Below are 13,504 nucleotides of genomic sequence, written 5' to 3' on the forward strand. Positions count from 1 at the left end.
TTAAATTCAGGTTTCAATTACATAAAAAGATGAAAATTTTTTATGATTAAGTAAATTACCATATAATAATTAACTAAACCAAAGTTTTCGTAAGTATAGCCTTAAGAAAAAGTATAATTGGTTTTCACAGTATTTTCATTAGTTATTTCAATTTTAGATATATGCTTACTTTGAGGGCACCTGAAAATTGAGACTATCATAGTTCAAAGTATTTTTTCAAATATATCAAGTTGTGACTGACCTAATTTTACATAAATTCACTATAAAGTAAGTTTGATATGTGAATACGGACACGGTAAGAACAGAAATGGAAAGGACTCATGCAGAGAATTCTGTCATCTCTTTCCCTAGAGGGATATATGTGTTTTTTTCACTCAGGATAGCTTCATTCTTTGGCCATGAATCACCCTAAAGATAAAGGTCAGTTCTGGACTCAAAATTGGTAAAACCTAAGACTTTTAACAGAAAGTAATTACAACTTCAAAATGAGGGCAAACTACAATCAAGGGTATAAGGGTAACTTAAAAGTTATCTCACCACTATTTTATTTAATTAAATCTGATTAATTAATTTACTTTTGGTGCTAGAGATTGAACCCAGGCCTAGATCTTCTCCATACTAAGCACATGCTCCACCACTGAGCCCCCAGTCCTCATCATCTTTTTTTGTTTAAATATTTTTATTAGTTGTTGATGAAATTTCTTATTTTATTTACTTATTTGTATGTGATGCTGAGAATCGAACCCAGTGCCTCACACATGATAGGCAAGCACTCTACCACTGAGCTACACCCCAGCCCCTCAACACCTTTTTAAAGGACATTTTATTTCCCTTTTTCCTTATTTCAACAATAAGGATACTTACAATAGGAAACTTCAGAAAAAAGGGGAAAGAAATTAGGCTTAGTGATATTTAAATCATTTGCATATATTAGAATCAGTTTTTAAATTTTTAGTCACTATGCAAATTAGATATAAGATATTCAAATTTTTTAAAAAGCATGGATATTCTTTTTTAAAAAAATATTTATTTTTTAGTTGTAGTTGGACACAATACCTTTATTTTGTTTATTTATTTTTATGTGGTGCTGAGAATCGAGCCCAGGGCCTTGCATGTGTTAGGCAAGCATGCTACGGTGGAGCCACAACCCCAGCCCAATCATGGATTTAAATTAGAATTCGTGGAGGGACCTTTCTGGCTTGTGACTCCAACCACATCAATGTTTATAACAGTTCAATTTACAATAGGTAAACTATGGAACCAGCCTAGGTGCCCTTCAACAGATGAATGAATAAAGAAAATGTGGTATACATACAGTGGAATAACTATTTAGCCATAAAGAGAAATGAAATTATGGCATTTGCTGGTAAATGGATGGAACTGGAAACTATCATGCTAAGTGAAATAAACCAATCGAATGTTCCCTCTGATATGTGAATACTAACTCAAGAGTTGCAGGGGGGGGGGGTTGGCAGGGAAGAACAGAAGTACTTTGGATTAGATAAAGGGTGATGAAAGGAAGGGAGAAGGAATGGGAACAGGAAAGGTAACAGAGAGTATTCAAATTTGTTTATTTGGTACTGGGTACCAGAGGTGCTTTGCCAAAGAGCCATATACCTACTCCTTTGTATGTTTTATTTATTCTTATTATTAAAGCTATTAAATAAAGGAGATCCAAAATCTCTTCAGTGCCTTATTTCACAGTTTCACAAAATAGCCAGAAAATTCTCCTTTAATCTCAAACTTAATTCTACTGCAGCAATTTAAGCCCTAATCCCCCTCCTCTTGGTGGAACTGGAGAATAAAAAGTTGCTAACATTTTTTGTAAGATACCTGGAGTATAAAGATTTACTAAAAGTCAGTCTATTTACAAGTTTAAATGAATGGTCATGTATTATAACTATCTGCTATGTCCATGGTGCTAGGGCAACAAAGGAAATAATAAGAAATACTCCTCAGTCCAAGAAATTGGTAATTTAGTAGGAGGACTGTCAATCTTTTGGGGGCAGTCACTGAGAACTTAAGTAAAGCTGTGAACCTTCTTTTAGAAAAACGCACATACACAAAATTTTACAAACTATTTTAAGAATTACCTACTACTTAAAATTTAAACTTCATTTAATACAATGCTAAAAATACAGTTGATTATGGACACAGGTGACACTTTATAGTGAGAATTTTTAAATTTCAGTAAGAAATTTAAAGTTTTAGCCACTAAGTCAATTATTTCCTGAAAATTTCCATTAAAAAGCAATGTTAGCAGTTGAGTCACATTATGCAAAAGTTTTAATCTATTTTCTAAAGACCGATTTGTATGATGAAAAGAACAACCATAGCATGTTTAGGAGCCATTCCTTTTTTGGTGAGTGGCTCTTTCCATTTACGTTAGGCAATTTAAAATATAGGGGAGAATACATGAGAACAAACCAGTAGAAATTTAGTTTACAGTGGATCAGCATGGAGTTCCCACTCCACCTTTATTAGCTCTACAGATACCTAAATGTCTTTCTCTTTTTGGCTCCCCTCTCAAGCAAGGAAAAAACCCACCTGATCAGGGACAAGACACAAGTCAGCTGGCCCTTGCATAATTTTATTCATGCATGCTCATTTTTGTTTTCTCTCCTTTGCTTTTTTTCTCCCCAGCAAAAACTACTTAACTTAGCCATCATCTCTATGCCAAAATTACCATCTTAAAAAAAATTAAGGATTAAATAGAAATGGTTGACAATACAGACATAAAAGACATCCCAGGGTCAATAAACTATGAACTGCATAGGGATTAAAAGAAAAAGAGAGAGAGAGAGAAAAAAAGACGACATTCCAGGCAGTGTGGGTGGGGCTTACTTCTGATCAAAAGATAAGCCAATGTCCCAAGAAAATCATTAGTAGAAATCAACAGTCTCCCAAAATTTCAATTATTAACAAATCATGGTCACAGACATCTGATTTTCAAAATGATCTACAGTACAGAAATAAGTTAATATTTTATGTTTCTATTGTACCAATGAGTACTGTACCATTAGCTAAAGAACCTCATACTTATGCATTCCCAAAGATATCATTAAAGGATAAATGTTATTCTAATTTTATCACTGCCACAAAATTAAATTTATTTTAATAAACCATCATCATATATTGAATACAATGTATTACATAGGCAGTAAAAACTGTAACATTTTGTTTTTAAGTGTCCTGTGTTAGAGAATAAGGTTACTATTACTTTTAAACCCATGATCCCATAAAACAAAAGGTAACCACTCTTTAAAATGCACCATGGAATGGAATTTTGTTAGTATTCTAGAAACAAGTAAAAGAAAATACTGACATGTAAGGATATTATGCTGTAAAATGTACTTAAATTTACTATTTTATTAAATAGGATTTTGCTAAAATTTGAACTTTTTTCAATTTTAGGCTTTGAAACTTTTTATTTTAAATTAGCAACCTTAAAACATATGAAAATGTATTAGATAATTCCTCTAGTTAAATAGATGCTGTCATAATTTTTTAAAAATCTTTAGAGTAATCATAGGAGATACTACCTTGTGTTATGGAGTTATTATTTATTCATTTGTTAATGTGTTGGGCATTTTTCCTTTCTAGTTTAGAAAGTTTAACCTGTACTCATATCCTTATGTCTACACATTAAACTTTTACCATGCAGTGATAACTTCAAATCCTCAACCAGTTTTTCAAGTACTACTTCTAACCTGAGTGAGTTTGTCCAGTTCCCCAAGCCAGGCTCCAAACATTTTGTCCAGGTCCTGGTCTTCCTTGTCACTGTCTTCTTCAGCACCATGGTCAATTTCTTCATCTGAAAGCTGCTCCATCTGAAATACAGACATTTGTGTTGAATGAAAAGTTACAATTGTAACTTGTGGTATGTGCTCTGATATATAGTACAACCCTCTGGTATCAATCTTCAAAACCAGAAATTATACTATTGTTAAAAACTAGAAGTCATTAATGGAGACAGTGTTGAAATTTTTAAGATTTTTAATGTTTTTTTGAATTTGTTTATTTGTTCTAATTAGTTATACATGACAGCAGAATGCACTCCAACAGATCATACGTAAATGGAGTATAACTTTTCATTCTTCTGGTTGTTCATGATGTAGAATCACAGCAGTTGTGGAATCATATAGGTACATAGGGTAATAATGTCTGATTCATTCGACTATCCTTCCCTCTGCCATATCCCCTCCTCTCCCTCCACTCCCCTCTGCCTAATTCAAAGTACCTATATTTTTCCCTAGCCACCCCCTTATTATGAATTATCATCTGCATATCAGAGAAAATACTCAGCCTTTGTTCTGGGGGATTGGCTTATTTCACTTAGCAAGATATTCTCCAGCTCCACCCAGTCAGAATGGCAATTATCAAGAATACAAGCAACAATAAATGTTGGTAAGGATGAATGAAAAATAACTCATTATGGAGAGCAATATGGCAATTACTCAGAAAACTTGGACTAGAACCACCATTTGACCCAGCTATCCAACTATCCAACTCCTCAGTTTATATTCAAAGGACTTAAAATCAGCATAATACAGTGACACAGCCACATCAATGATCAAAGCACTCAATTCACAATAGCCAAACTATGGAACCAACCTAGAAACCCTTCAACAAATGAATGGAAAAAGAAAATGTGGTATATATACACAATGAAATTTTTAGGACATAGTTTAAGAAAGAGAGTATCTTCCATTGCCAAAGTAGAAACAAAAAAAAAAAATACCTCTGTGATCCTTATGAAAATTATCTGATGAGGTTTTATGAAATTGAATATTTAATTTATTTCACTATATAAAATTTGCAGAAAAAATTAAATGTTTAAAATTAAGACAAATTGATGTAGTTCTAAAGATGTTGAAAATCAGATCAAATAAATTCCTTAGGCCTAAGATTGGAAAGGGCCACAGCTCCTTAACATCCCTATTAGAAACTAATAATTCCTACTTCTTAATCTTTCACCCTAATTATATATAAATTAGGGCATTCCACTCTGGAAAATGGAAGATGAATCTACCAATTCTTTTTTTCAACATATTCTTTAAATTATTTTTTAGTTGTAGATGAACACAGTATCTTTATTTCTTTTTATCTGGTGCTGAGGATCGAACCCAGTACCTCACATGTGTGAGACAAACTGCTCTACCACTGAGCTAAAGCCTAAGGCCCAGATCTACCAATTCTTTAATTCATAAATTTGGCTCTTAAGGAGATTTCAGTTTTCATAATTCATTTGTGACAATATTATTTCTAAGATTTTTATTTCTTAGAGAATAATTTAAAAACCAATCTCAATAGAAACCTGAGATCAAAGCTCATTAAGTGGTCTACCTATAAAAAACACAAAATGTTAATGAAAAGAAAATCTAACCAGATGACTTAATTACTCAAATAATATTTGCTAGTTTGAGAACAGTTAGAGCTACAGAAATACCAGTCTTCATAATGAGGGTCAACAAGCAACGGAATAATAGTTAACTTCCTCTTTTTCCCTAGGAAAATCTTCAAAACTAAACACTGGGGCTGAGTTATAGCTTAGTGGTAGACCACTTGCCTAACATGTGTGAGGTACTGAGTTCTAAGCCCACTTACCACATTAAAATAAATAAATAAAATAAAGATATTGTGTCCATCTACAGCTAAAACAAAAACAAAAACAAACAAACACTAAACACACTGAAATAACCCAGAAGCTAAAACGTTCTAGGAAGAATTCTGCTTGAAAATAATAGCATTTATGTACTTAATTACATTTTATATTTCTAAGTACATTTAAAATAACTGGCTGAGGGGCTGGGGTTATAGCTCAGTGGTAGAGCATTTGCCTAGCATGCATGAGGCACTGGGTTCGATCCTCAGCACCACATAAAACAAAACAAAAAAACAAAATAAAATAACTGGGTCTGCACTACTGCCACCAAACAGATGATGCTGTCACTCAGGGCAGAGACAGCAGCTTCAGAATCTTTAATGAATATTTTAGGCAACAATACATAAAGCACAATATTTTTGGAGACAATATCTCCACTGTAAAAAATCTGGTCGCACAACAGAATATCCATCCAGGTGACCTTAATCAGAAAAAATAAGTGGTGTATGAACATACTAACAGCATGAGGAAATTACAGTAAAAGGAGGAAGGGAAAGAACATTAGTCATAGACCTCCATGAATCAGACATTATGACAGGTACCATCATTCCTATTTTGCAAATGTGGAAAGCAGATCAGAGAGGGTAATGAGCTCTAGGTGTTCTTGGAGAAGAACTCAGGATGGCACCACAGGTCCTGTGTTGTAACAACACCTACAATCTCAGTCACTTTACAAATGGGGTTCCCACAAGATTTCATTTAACCAGAGAGTTCCTGTTTTTAATATAAAAAGGTTTAAAGCCTATACTTCAAACTTTTATGACCACACACTATAATTACTGATAAGGAAAAGGCTATTCTGGGAAAAATAAAACAATAGGAAAACAATTTTATAAAGCAAATATAAAGTAATTAAAAATGAATGTCAATGGTTTAGATTATTATGGAGCCAACAGAACTACAGGCTACACATGCAAGTCTAATGTTGGAGTTTCAAAACCCCTTTAAATATTTTCACTTATAGTTTTTTTAAAAAAATCTAGATTACTACATAGTCAAGTAGAAGAAAATATATCTAGTGAACAACGACAATGAGCCATAGAATAAATGGAAATTTTGACGTAACTGCAGTCACCATATAGTTATTTCTCCTAGTTCTGTTCCTTTTTGAATTTTGTCAACACATGAATTATTTTACAAAAAATAACTTAAGGAACTTATTCAGAGACTTTGTTATGAAAAAGTTAGGTCCTAATAGTGTTTGCCTGCCACACACAAGGCACTGTGTTTGATCCCCAGCACTATGGGAAAAGGAAAGGAAAGGTGGGCTAGGAAACATTTTGATCCTACAACATTTCTTAAAGAATTTGCCTTGTAAAACACTCTCCAGAAGCTGATGCAGATGATCCTTACTCTCCCATCCCCAACACGGAATCTTCTATTTACTATCCCCACCAAGTCTTTTTATAGCCTCTGCACAGTCCACAAGCAGCAAATCTGGTAAGGAAATTCATTCTTGCCTGCCAATTTCTTGACACCCACATCCTACCCATCTCAAGAATCAGTTGTAATTGCTACAAATCACCAATTAAATCACAATCCTAAATCTAAATTTTCCCAAACATAATGTCCCTACTAGAAACAGTGACATTAGAAAATAAGCCAACAGTTAACTGCTTTTTCAGAGGGTAAAAAATAAGTCTTTTTTCAAAACCATTTGATTTTTAAAAATGGATGGATAACAACATTATGCTTTTCCTTAATGATATCCAAATAGACCCACAGAAACTATAATGCATACTACAACAAATCCTACTAAACCACTCTATGATTTTTAGATTTGGTTCTTTGAGGGGATATACTATAGTCTCACTTCAATTCCCTGTTCCATTATACATGACAGAAACCACGTCCCTCCCCCAAGAGTAAAAATACCCTACCACAAAGGAGAAGGTTTATTCCCCCAAATATAGACTTACTAAAGTGAGAATAAAATCCAAAGTCACTGGCAGGTGGACAAAGTGCTGTGAGATCCTAACCTTCAGCACCCTCTCTTTCCACCATCCCCTGCATTAGCAGGCACAGTGTGCTACTTATTGTGCACTGGAATAAACAGACTTGCTCCAACCTCCAACCTTTGCAGTGCCAAATCTTCTGCCTGGAACTCTTGCCTTCAATATCTATATGGCTGGTGGACTTGCTTCACTCTGTTCACTGCTTACAAGAGTATCCTATCAAAATAGTACCCCCCACCCTTGTTACTTTCTGTCCCTTGTATGATTTTTATTTTCTTCACAGCACTTATCACCAAGTGTCACGTTTATAATTTTTCTTCCCCCATTAGAAGGAAAGCTCCATAAGAGGAAGTGCTTTGGTTTCATTCTGTATCCACAATGTTTGGAATGGTGCCTGGCTCACAGCAGTGTCATTAAATATCTGCTGAATGGAAGAATCACAGTGTGTGTGTGTGTGTGTGTGTGTGTGTGTGTGTGTGTGTGTGTGTGTGTGTATATAATATATTAATTAACATTAATAGAGTGCTGTTCTTCACAAGAATATCTCATTTAATCTCCCACTAACTCTCTAAGACAACTGCTACTCATTTATAAATGAAGACTATTAGGTAAGAGAACTTAGGTAATTTTTCCTGAGATTCACATGCACTACATGACAGTGTGAGAATTTGAACCCAAGTGTATGACTTATTCTATTGTGCTTTTAGTGACCATCATGTACACAAACGAACTTAAGAAGAGTACACTTTAAAAAAAAATCTCATTTTTATTAATTCATTTACTGAGCAGCTACAAATGCCAGGCACTATTTTAGGTACTAAGAATAGAATGGTGACACAAGTCATATAAAGTTCTTTCCCTAATGGATCCTTATCCTACTGGCATGAAGAATAAAGGGAAGTCAGCTACTGAAGATTTAGGAGAAGAAGGGCAGCAAAAATAGTTATGAGAAGACCAAAGGAGGAATAATAAGCCAGGTATATTCAAAAGAAAGAGAGACTACTCTATGGTGGAGCCCAGTGATTTTAAGAATGAGAAGTAGGATCTGAAGTTAGAGACACAGACAGGTAAAAGAGCACCTATAGCCTTGCAAGCCTAGTAAATTATTAGAGTACCTATATGTTAAAAAGACAAAAACAAAAAAACCTCTAAGTATAATTCCTTACTTTATTCCAAGTTCAAGCAGGGTCTTGGTAAAAATGGCATTAATAGTTTTTATTTATGGGAAGGGGGGAATCAGGGATTGAACCCAGAGTAGTTTACCACTAAGCTACAGCCCCAGTGCTTTTCTATTCAGAGAAAAGGTCTAGTTATATTGCTTAGGGCTTTATGAGCTGCTGACACTGGCTTCAAATTTGCAATTCTCCTGTCTCAGCCTCTGAGGTGCTGGAATTACAGATATGTGTCATTGCATCCAGGGCATTAATGCTTTTTATAAAGGAGCATTCTAACTGCTCTATGGTGAACAAACTCTAAGGGGGGAAACCTAGACCAGTAGCTATTGCAGTGGTAAAGGTGAAAAATCTCATAAAGGCCTCAACTACTGAATGGAGATGAAGGTGATGATGATGAAAGCAATTAGTATTTATTAAGTATATCCGGATCAAGCACCTTTCCAAGTGTTTCATATTTATTCATTTGATAGCTTATATTTATTAATTTACTTAGTCCTTACAATAATACCACAAAGTAGATAGATTTAACCTCATTTACTAAGGAAACAAACAGAAAAGTTACAAAGCTGGCCTAAAGCTGTGGCTGCACATCTAGAATTCAAATGTAGACAGGCCCATGCTCTTAACTATTGTATATCATTTCTTAAGAGTTGAAAACGAAGTATGCAGCCAAACTCAAGATATATTTTGGTAATAAAGGAACTTAATGAAAGACTGTCCTTAATCAAAGAGTCTGCACTGGGAAGAGCAGATGAGAGAAATCAAGGAAAGTTCCTTGATTTCTAGTTTTAACAACTGAGTGAATAGTGACAGAATTTACAAAGACTAGTGAACAGCAGGTGAGTAGAGGGTGGTTTGTTCTGAAAATAAGCATGGAGATGCCCAGCAGATATCAGTAAGAAAGGGTAAAGATTGACTTAATGAGAAGTTTCACCTGAATATTATTTCAAAACCATGTTTATCATAGAAAATCAAAGAATACAACTAATAATGATGTCACTAATATTTAAACCAACTATTGTCCTGGAATAAAAAAAGAAATAATGGTGGAGTAGTCTACCATTGCCAACACTGATTGGTTTCATTTTGACAGTAACAGTAAATAACTGCTCAAACTTATAATGTATACAGTAGGCTCCACTACCCATAATGAAACTGTTTAGTATTACTCAGTATGAAAAATATTATTCCTGTCAAATTTTCCATGAAGTTAAGTATTAGAGTCTATTTTCTAATAACCTTCCTTTCAGGAGATATTTTAGTCTACTATACAATTTCCTCATTTGGAGGGAATGGAGATTCCTTATCAAAAAGCTGGGCTCACAGTCCCAAAAAAACAAAAGCCAAATGTTTTCTCTGATAAGTGGATGCTAATATATAATGGGGGGGGGGGTTGAGAGGAGGAGCTTTGGATTGGACAAAAGGGAGGATTAGGAGGGGAGGTGACACAGGGGTTAGAAAGATAGTGGAATGAGGGCTGGAGATGTGGCTCAAGCGGTAGCGTGCTCGCCTGGCATGCGTGCGGCCCGGGTTCGATCCTCAGCACCACATACCAACAAAGATGTTGTGTCCGCCGAGAACTAAAAAATAAATATTAAAAATTCTCTCTCTCTCTCTCTCTCTCTCTCTCTCTCTCTCTCCTCTCTCACTCTCTCTAAAAAAAAAAAAAAAAGAAAGATAGTGGAATGAGATGGACATCATTACCATAGGTACACATATGACTGCAAGAATGGTGTGACCCTACTTCATATACAGAGAAGTGAAAAATTGTGCTCCATTTGTGTATAATGATTCAAAGAGCATTCTGCTGTCATGTATAACTGATTAGAACAAATTTTAAAAAGCTGAGCTTAGATTAGGACTTAAGAGTCTGGTTAAATGTATTCTAAGTAGCGCAAACTAAAGAACAAAGGAGAAAGTGTGTTTGTGAGAATGTCATGAGACCTTCTCAAATAAGACAAAGTGGGAAGAGTAACATTTAAAAAGTGAAGAACTAAGGCAGGACCAAGAAAGCCAAGCCTTTTTGTCCCTGAAAGCAACTGGATTCTTAAACATGAAAATGAAGGGGGAAAGGGAAGAATGGTATTTAGTCAGAGGGCAAGTGACTGCGTTTAAGAGTTTTTAAGAGAAAGGAAAGCCCATCAGACAGCTACTGTTGATACTAGGTAGAGGGAAACTGAAATCCTAGGAGGAAATACAACTTACATGGGCTGGGGCTATAGCTCAGTGATGGAGTGCTTGCCTACTATGTGTAAGGCACTGGGTTTGATCCTCAGTACCACATATAAGTAAAATAAAGGTACTGTGTCCATCTACAACTAAAAATATTTTTAAAAATACTACTTATACAAGTCACATCCATATGAAGTGGCAAGAAAAATTCATGACATATAGTATATCTTACTTATTTATACAACTCTTTGGTCTGTTAATGTTTTTTAAATTATTTTTTACAAAAATCAGTATAATTAAAATCACATGAAAACTTTCAGGATTCAGAAGAGCAGAGTTTTCCTTTAGAGCATTTCTCTGAGTCTAGCAGGCGCAAATGTTCCAAAAAGGCATGAGAAACTTCAATTTCATTTAACATTTATGGTATGTCTTATATGTGTGCCAGGCACTTGGAGGAACAGAGATGAACATGATGGCCTCTGTCCTCAAGCTATACATAATCTAGTAGGGGACAGACAAGAAAATCAATAATGATGAAACACTGTTAAAGGAGATAAAAAAAAAACTTCACTTAATATTGCCTCTTTTATTAAAGCATTATAATTATACATAGTATGTGGGTTCATTTTGACAAAACCATACATGCAAGGAATTATTTTTGTGTAACTGAGGATTGAATTTAGGAGTACTTTACCACTGAACTATACCTCCAGCCCTTTCTTTGAGATATGATCTAACTAAATTGCCCAAGTTGGCCTTGAACTTGCTATCTTCCAGCTTCAGCCTCCTGAATTGCTGGGATTTGCATGTGCCACCATGCCCAGCTTTAAAGTCAATTTTTAAATGGTCTACTCAAGATGTTAAGGGAATGGGACATTTTAAAACAAGCTCTCATCAGTACTGCTTATGTTCACCTAAGCTTGACAACTGAAATATAAATAACTGTGTTGTGTTACAATTACTGGGAAGCTCATAAGATAATAAGTAATGCAGTTTTGTGTAACCACAATTAAGTTAAGGGCAGAACTATAAAAAGTAATATTCAAACCATAAAGAAGTCAAGCAGCCGTGGGGTCCCAAATTTATTTCTTCTCTATCACCATAGTCACATGCTTCGTCTGAGTTATTCATTCAAAAATTTGTTCTTTAATTCCAGTTGTTTCATCATCTTCCTCATAAAAATTTAAATACCTCCTATACTACTCTAATACGATTTTTAAAAAAGAAAAAACATATTAGAGAAAGGGTCTGTTTGTGAAGATTTCCGTGTTTAAGAAGTGCCCCCAACTGTGCAAAGTACAACTCCTGCAAACTAAAAGCAAGAGGAAGGAAATCTAAATCAGATTAAAGAAACAATATGGAAAAAAAAAAAAAAGAAGAAACTGTGTTAAATTTAGTAAGGCACCAAAGAGGAAGAGGACCCATCAAGAGGAGGAGGAAGGAAGTTAAAGCAAAGAAGGAAAAGGAGAGAAATAGTACACATACAATGTAAAATGGACTGAGAATTGTTGGGGTTGGTAGGCTATTAACTGCTTTGTCAGAATGGGGCAATGCCTGATGTGTTTGATTTGCTTCTCTCTTCATCTAAAACTATATTAGCACAGGATCTTCAGTTCTGCTGTGCACTAAGTACTATCATTTTTAGAGTGCCCAAATGGAAACTGGAAATTTAAGAGTTTAAGAAGCTTCAAAATTAATTTTACCCAAATTTTAAATTTTCTATCTCCCAGTATGTTCCTTTTCATATTTGTGTTCTACACATACATGGGATTATTTTCCTAAGGATCATATTCCTTTGTGTGCCTATACTTTAAGATCATTTCTTCTGTTCTTAATTTATAAAACAGATGAATTTTTTAAAAAATTGAAAGTTGCTTTTGTATATCCATCACCAGTGAAATTGCCTCTGCAGGTTGAGTGGCCCTCAACAGAAAATTCCCAGTTCTATTTCATGTCCAACACTTAAAAAAATGCCAAGCTGGTCATGGTGGTGAGCATCTGTAGTCAAGACTGAGACAGGAGGATAGTAACAAGCCCAGGAGTTTGAAAACAGCCTGGACAACACAGTGACTCTGTCCCAAAACAAAACAATCACCACTACCACCACCACCAAAACTTCATCTATAAGTAGCATTATGACAAGCACTGTGCGGGACAGGACCCAAGAAGAGCAAAAAAAAAACCTCCATAAATTAAAAGAATATTAATACTAACTGTAGGAGGGATGTAAAACTTTTCGATTTACAAATTCTCCAGGAACAAATATTTTTTTCCTGTGGCTATGCATGAAGCAACTGCAAATTCAAAGGAAGCCATGCTCTCCTAAGTGTTAAGGGACTAAAACAGAAGCAAAGCACTACGTTGCTCAAAGGCTTCACAGAGCAACATCAGAGTTAACTGGCTGCTAGGGAATTTGCATGGACTGCCTGGTTATCCAGGAGTGAGCTGATACTGAACTGCAATTTTGTAAAGTTGCACATGGAACAAGTAGAATGGTGTAGTATTCTTGGGCCAAACCACAATGATATCCTCCTCAT

General features: G+C 34.9%; 1 protein-coding gene across 8 annotated transcripts in view; it reads right to left on the minus strand.

Annotated features, from left to right (window-relative positions):
- The window catches only part of Raph1 (Ras association (RalGDS/AF-6) and pleckstrin homology domains 1), a 100,506-nt gene that overhangs the window by 57,693 nt on the left and 29,309 nt on the right, over positions 1-13,504 (minus strand). For all 8 annotated transcript variants that reach the window (XM_005335082.5, XM_040294736.2, XM_021733102.3 and 5 more), the window contains exon 2: positions 3,711-3,830. In XM_005335082.5, coding sequence (XP_005335139.2) covers positions 3,711-3,830 — 120 coding nt within the window. The remainder of the gene's footprint in view (positions 1-3,710; positions 3,831-13,504) is intronic.

Source organism: Ictidomys tridecemlineatus, chromosome 7, assembly GCF_052094955.1.
Source record: "Ictidomys tridecemlineatus isolate mIctTri1 chromosome 7, mIctTri1.hap1, whole genome shotgun sequence".
NCBI lineage: Eukaryota > Metazoa > Chordata > Mammalia > Rodentia > Sciuridae > Ictidomys > Ictidomys tridecemlineatus.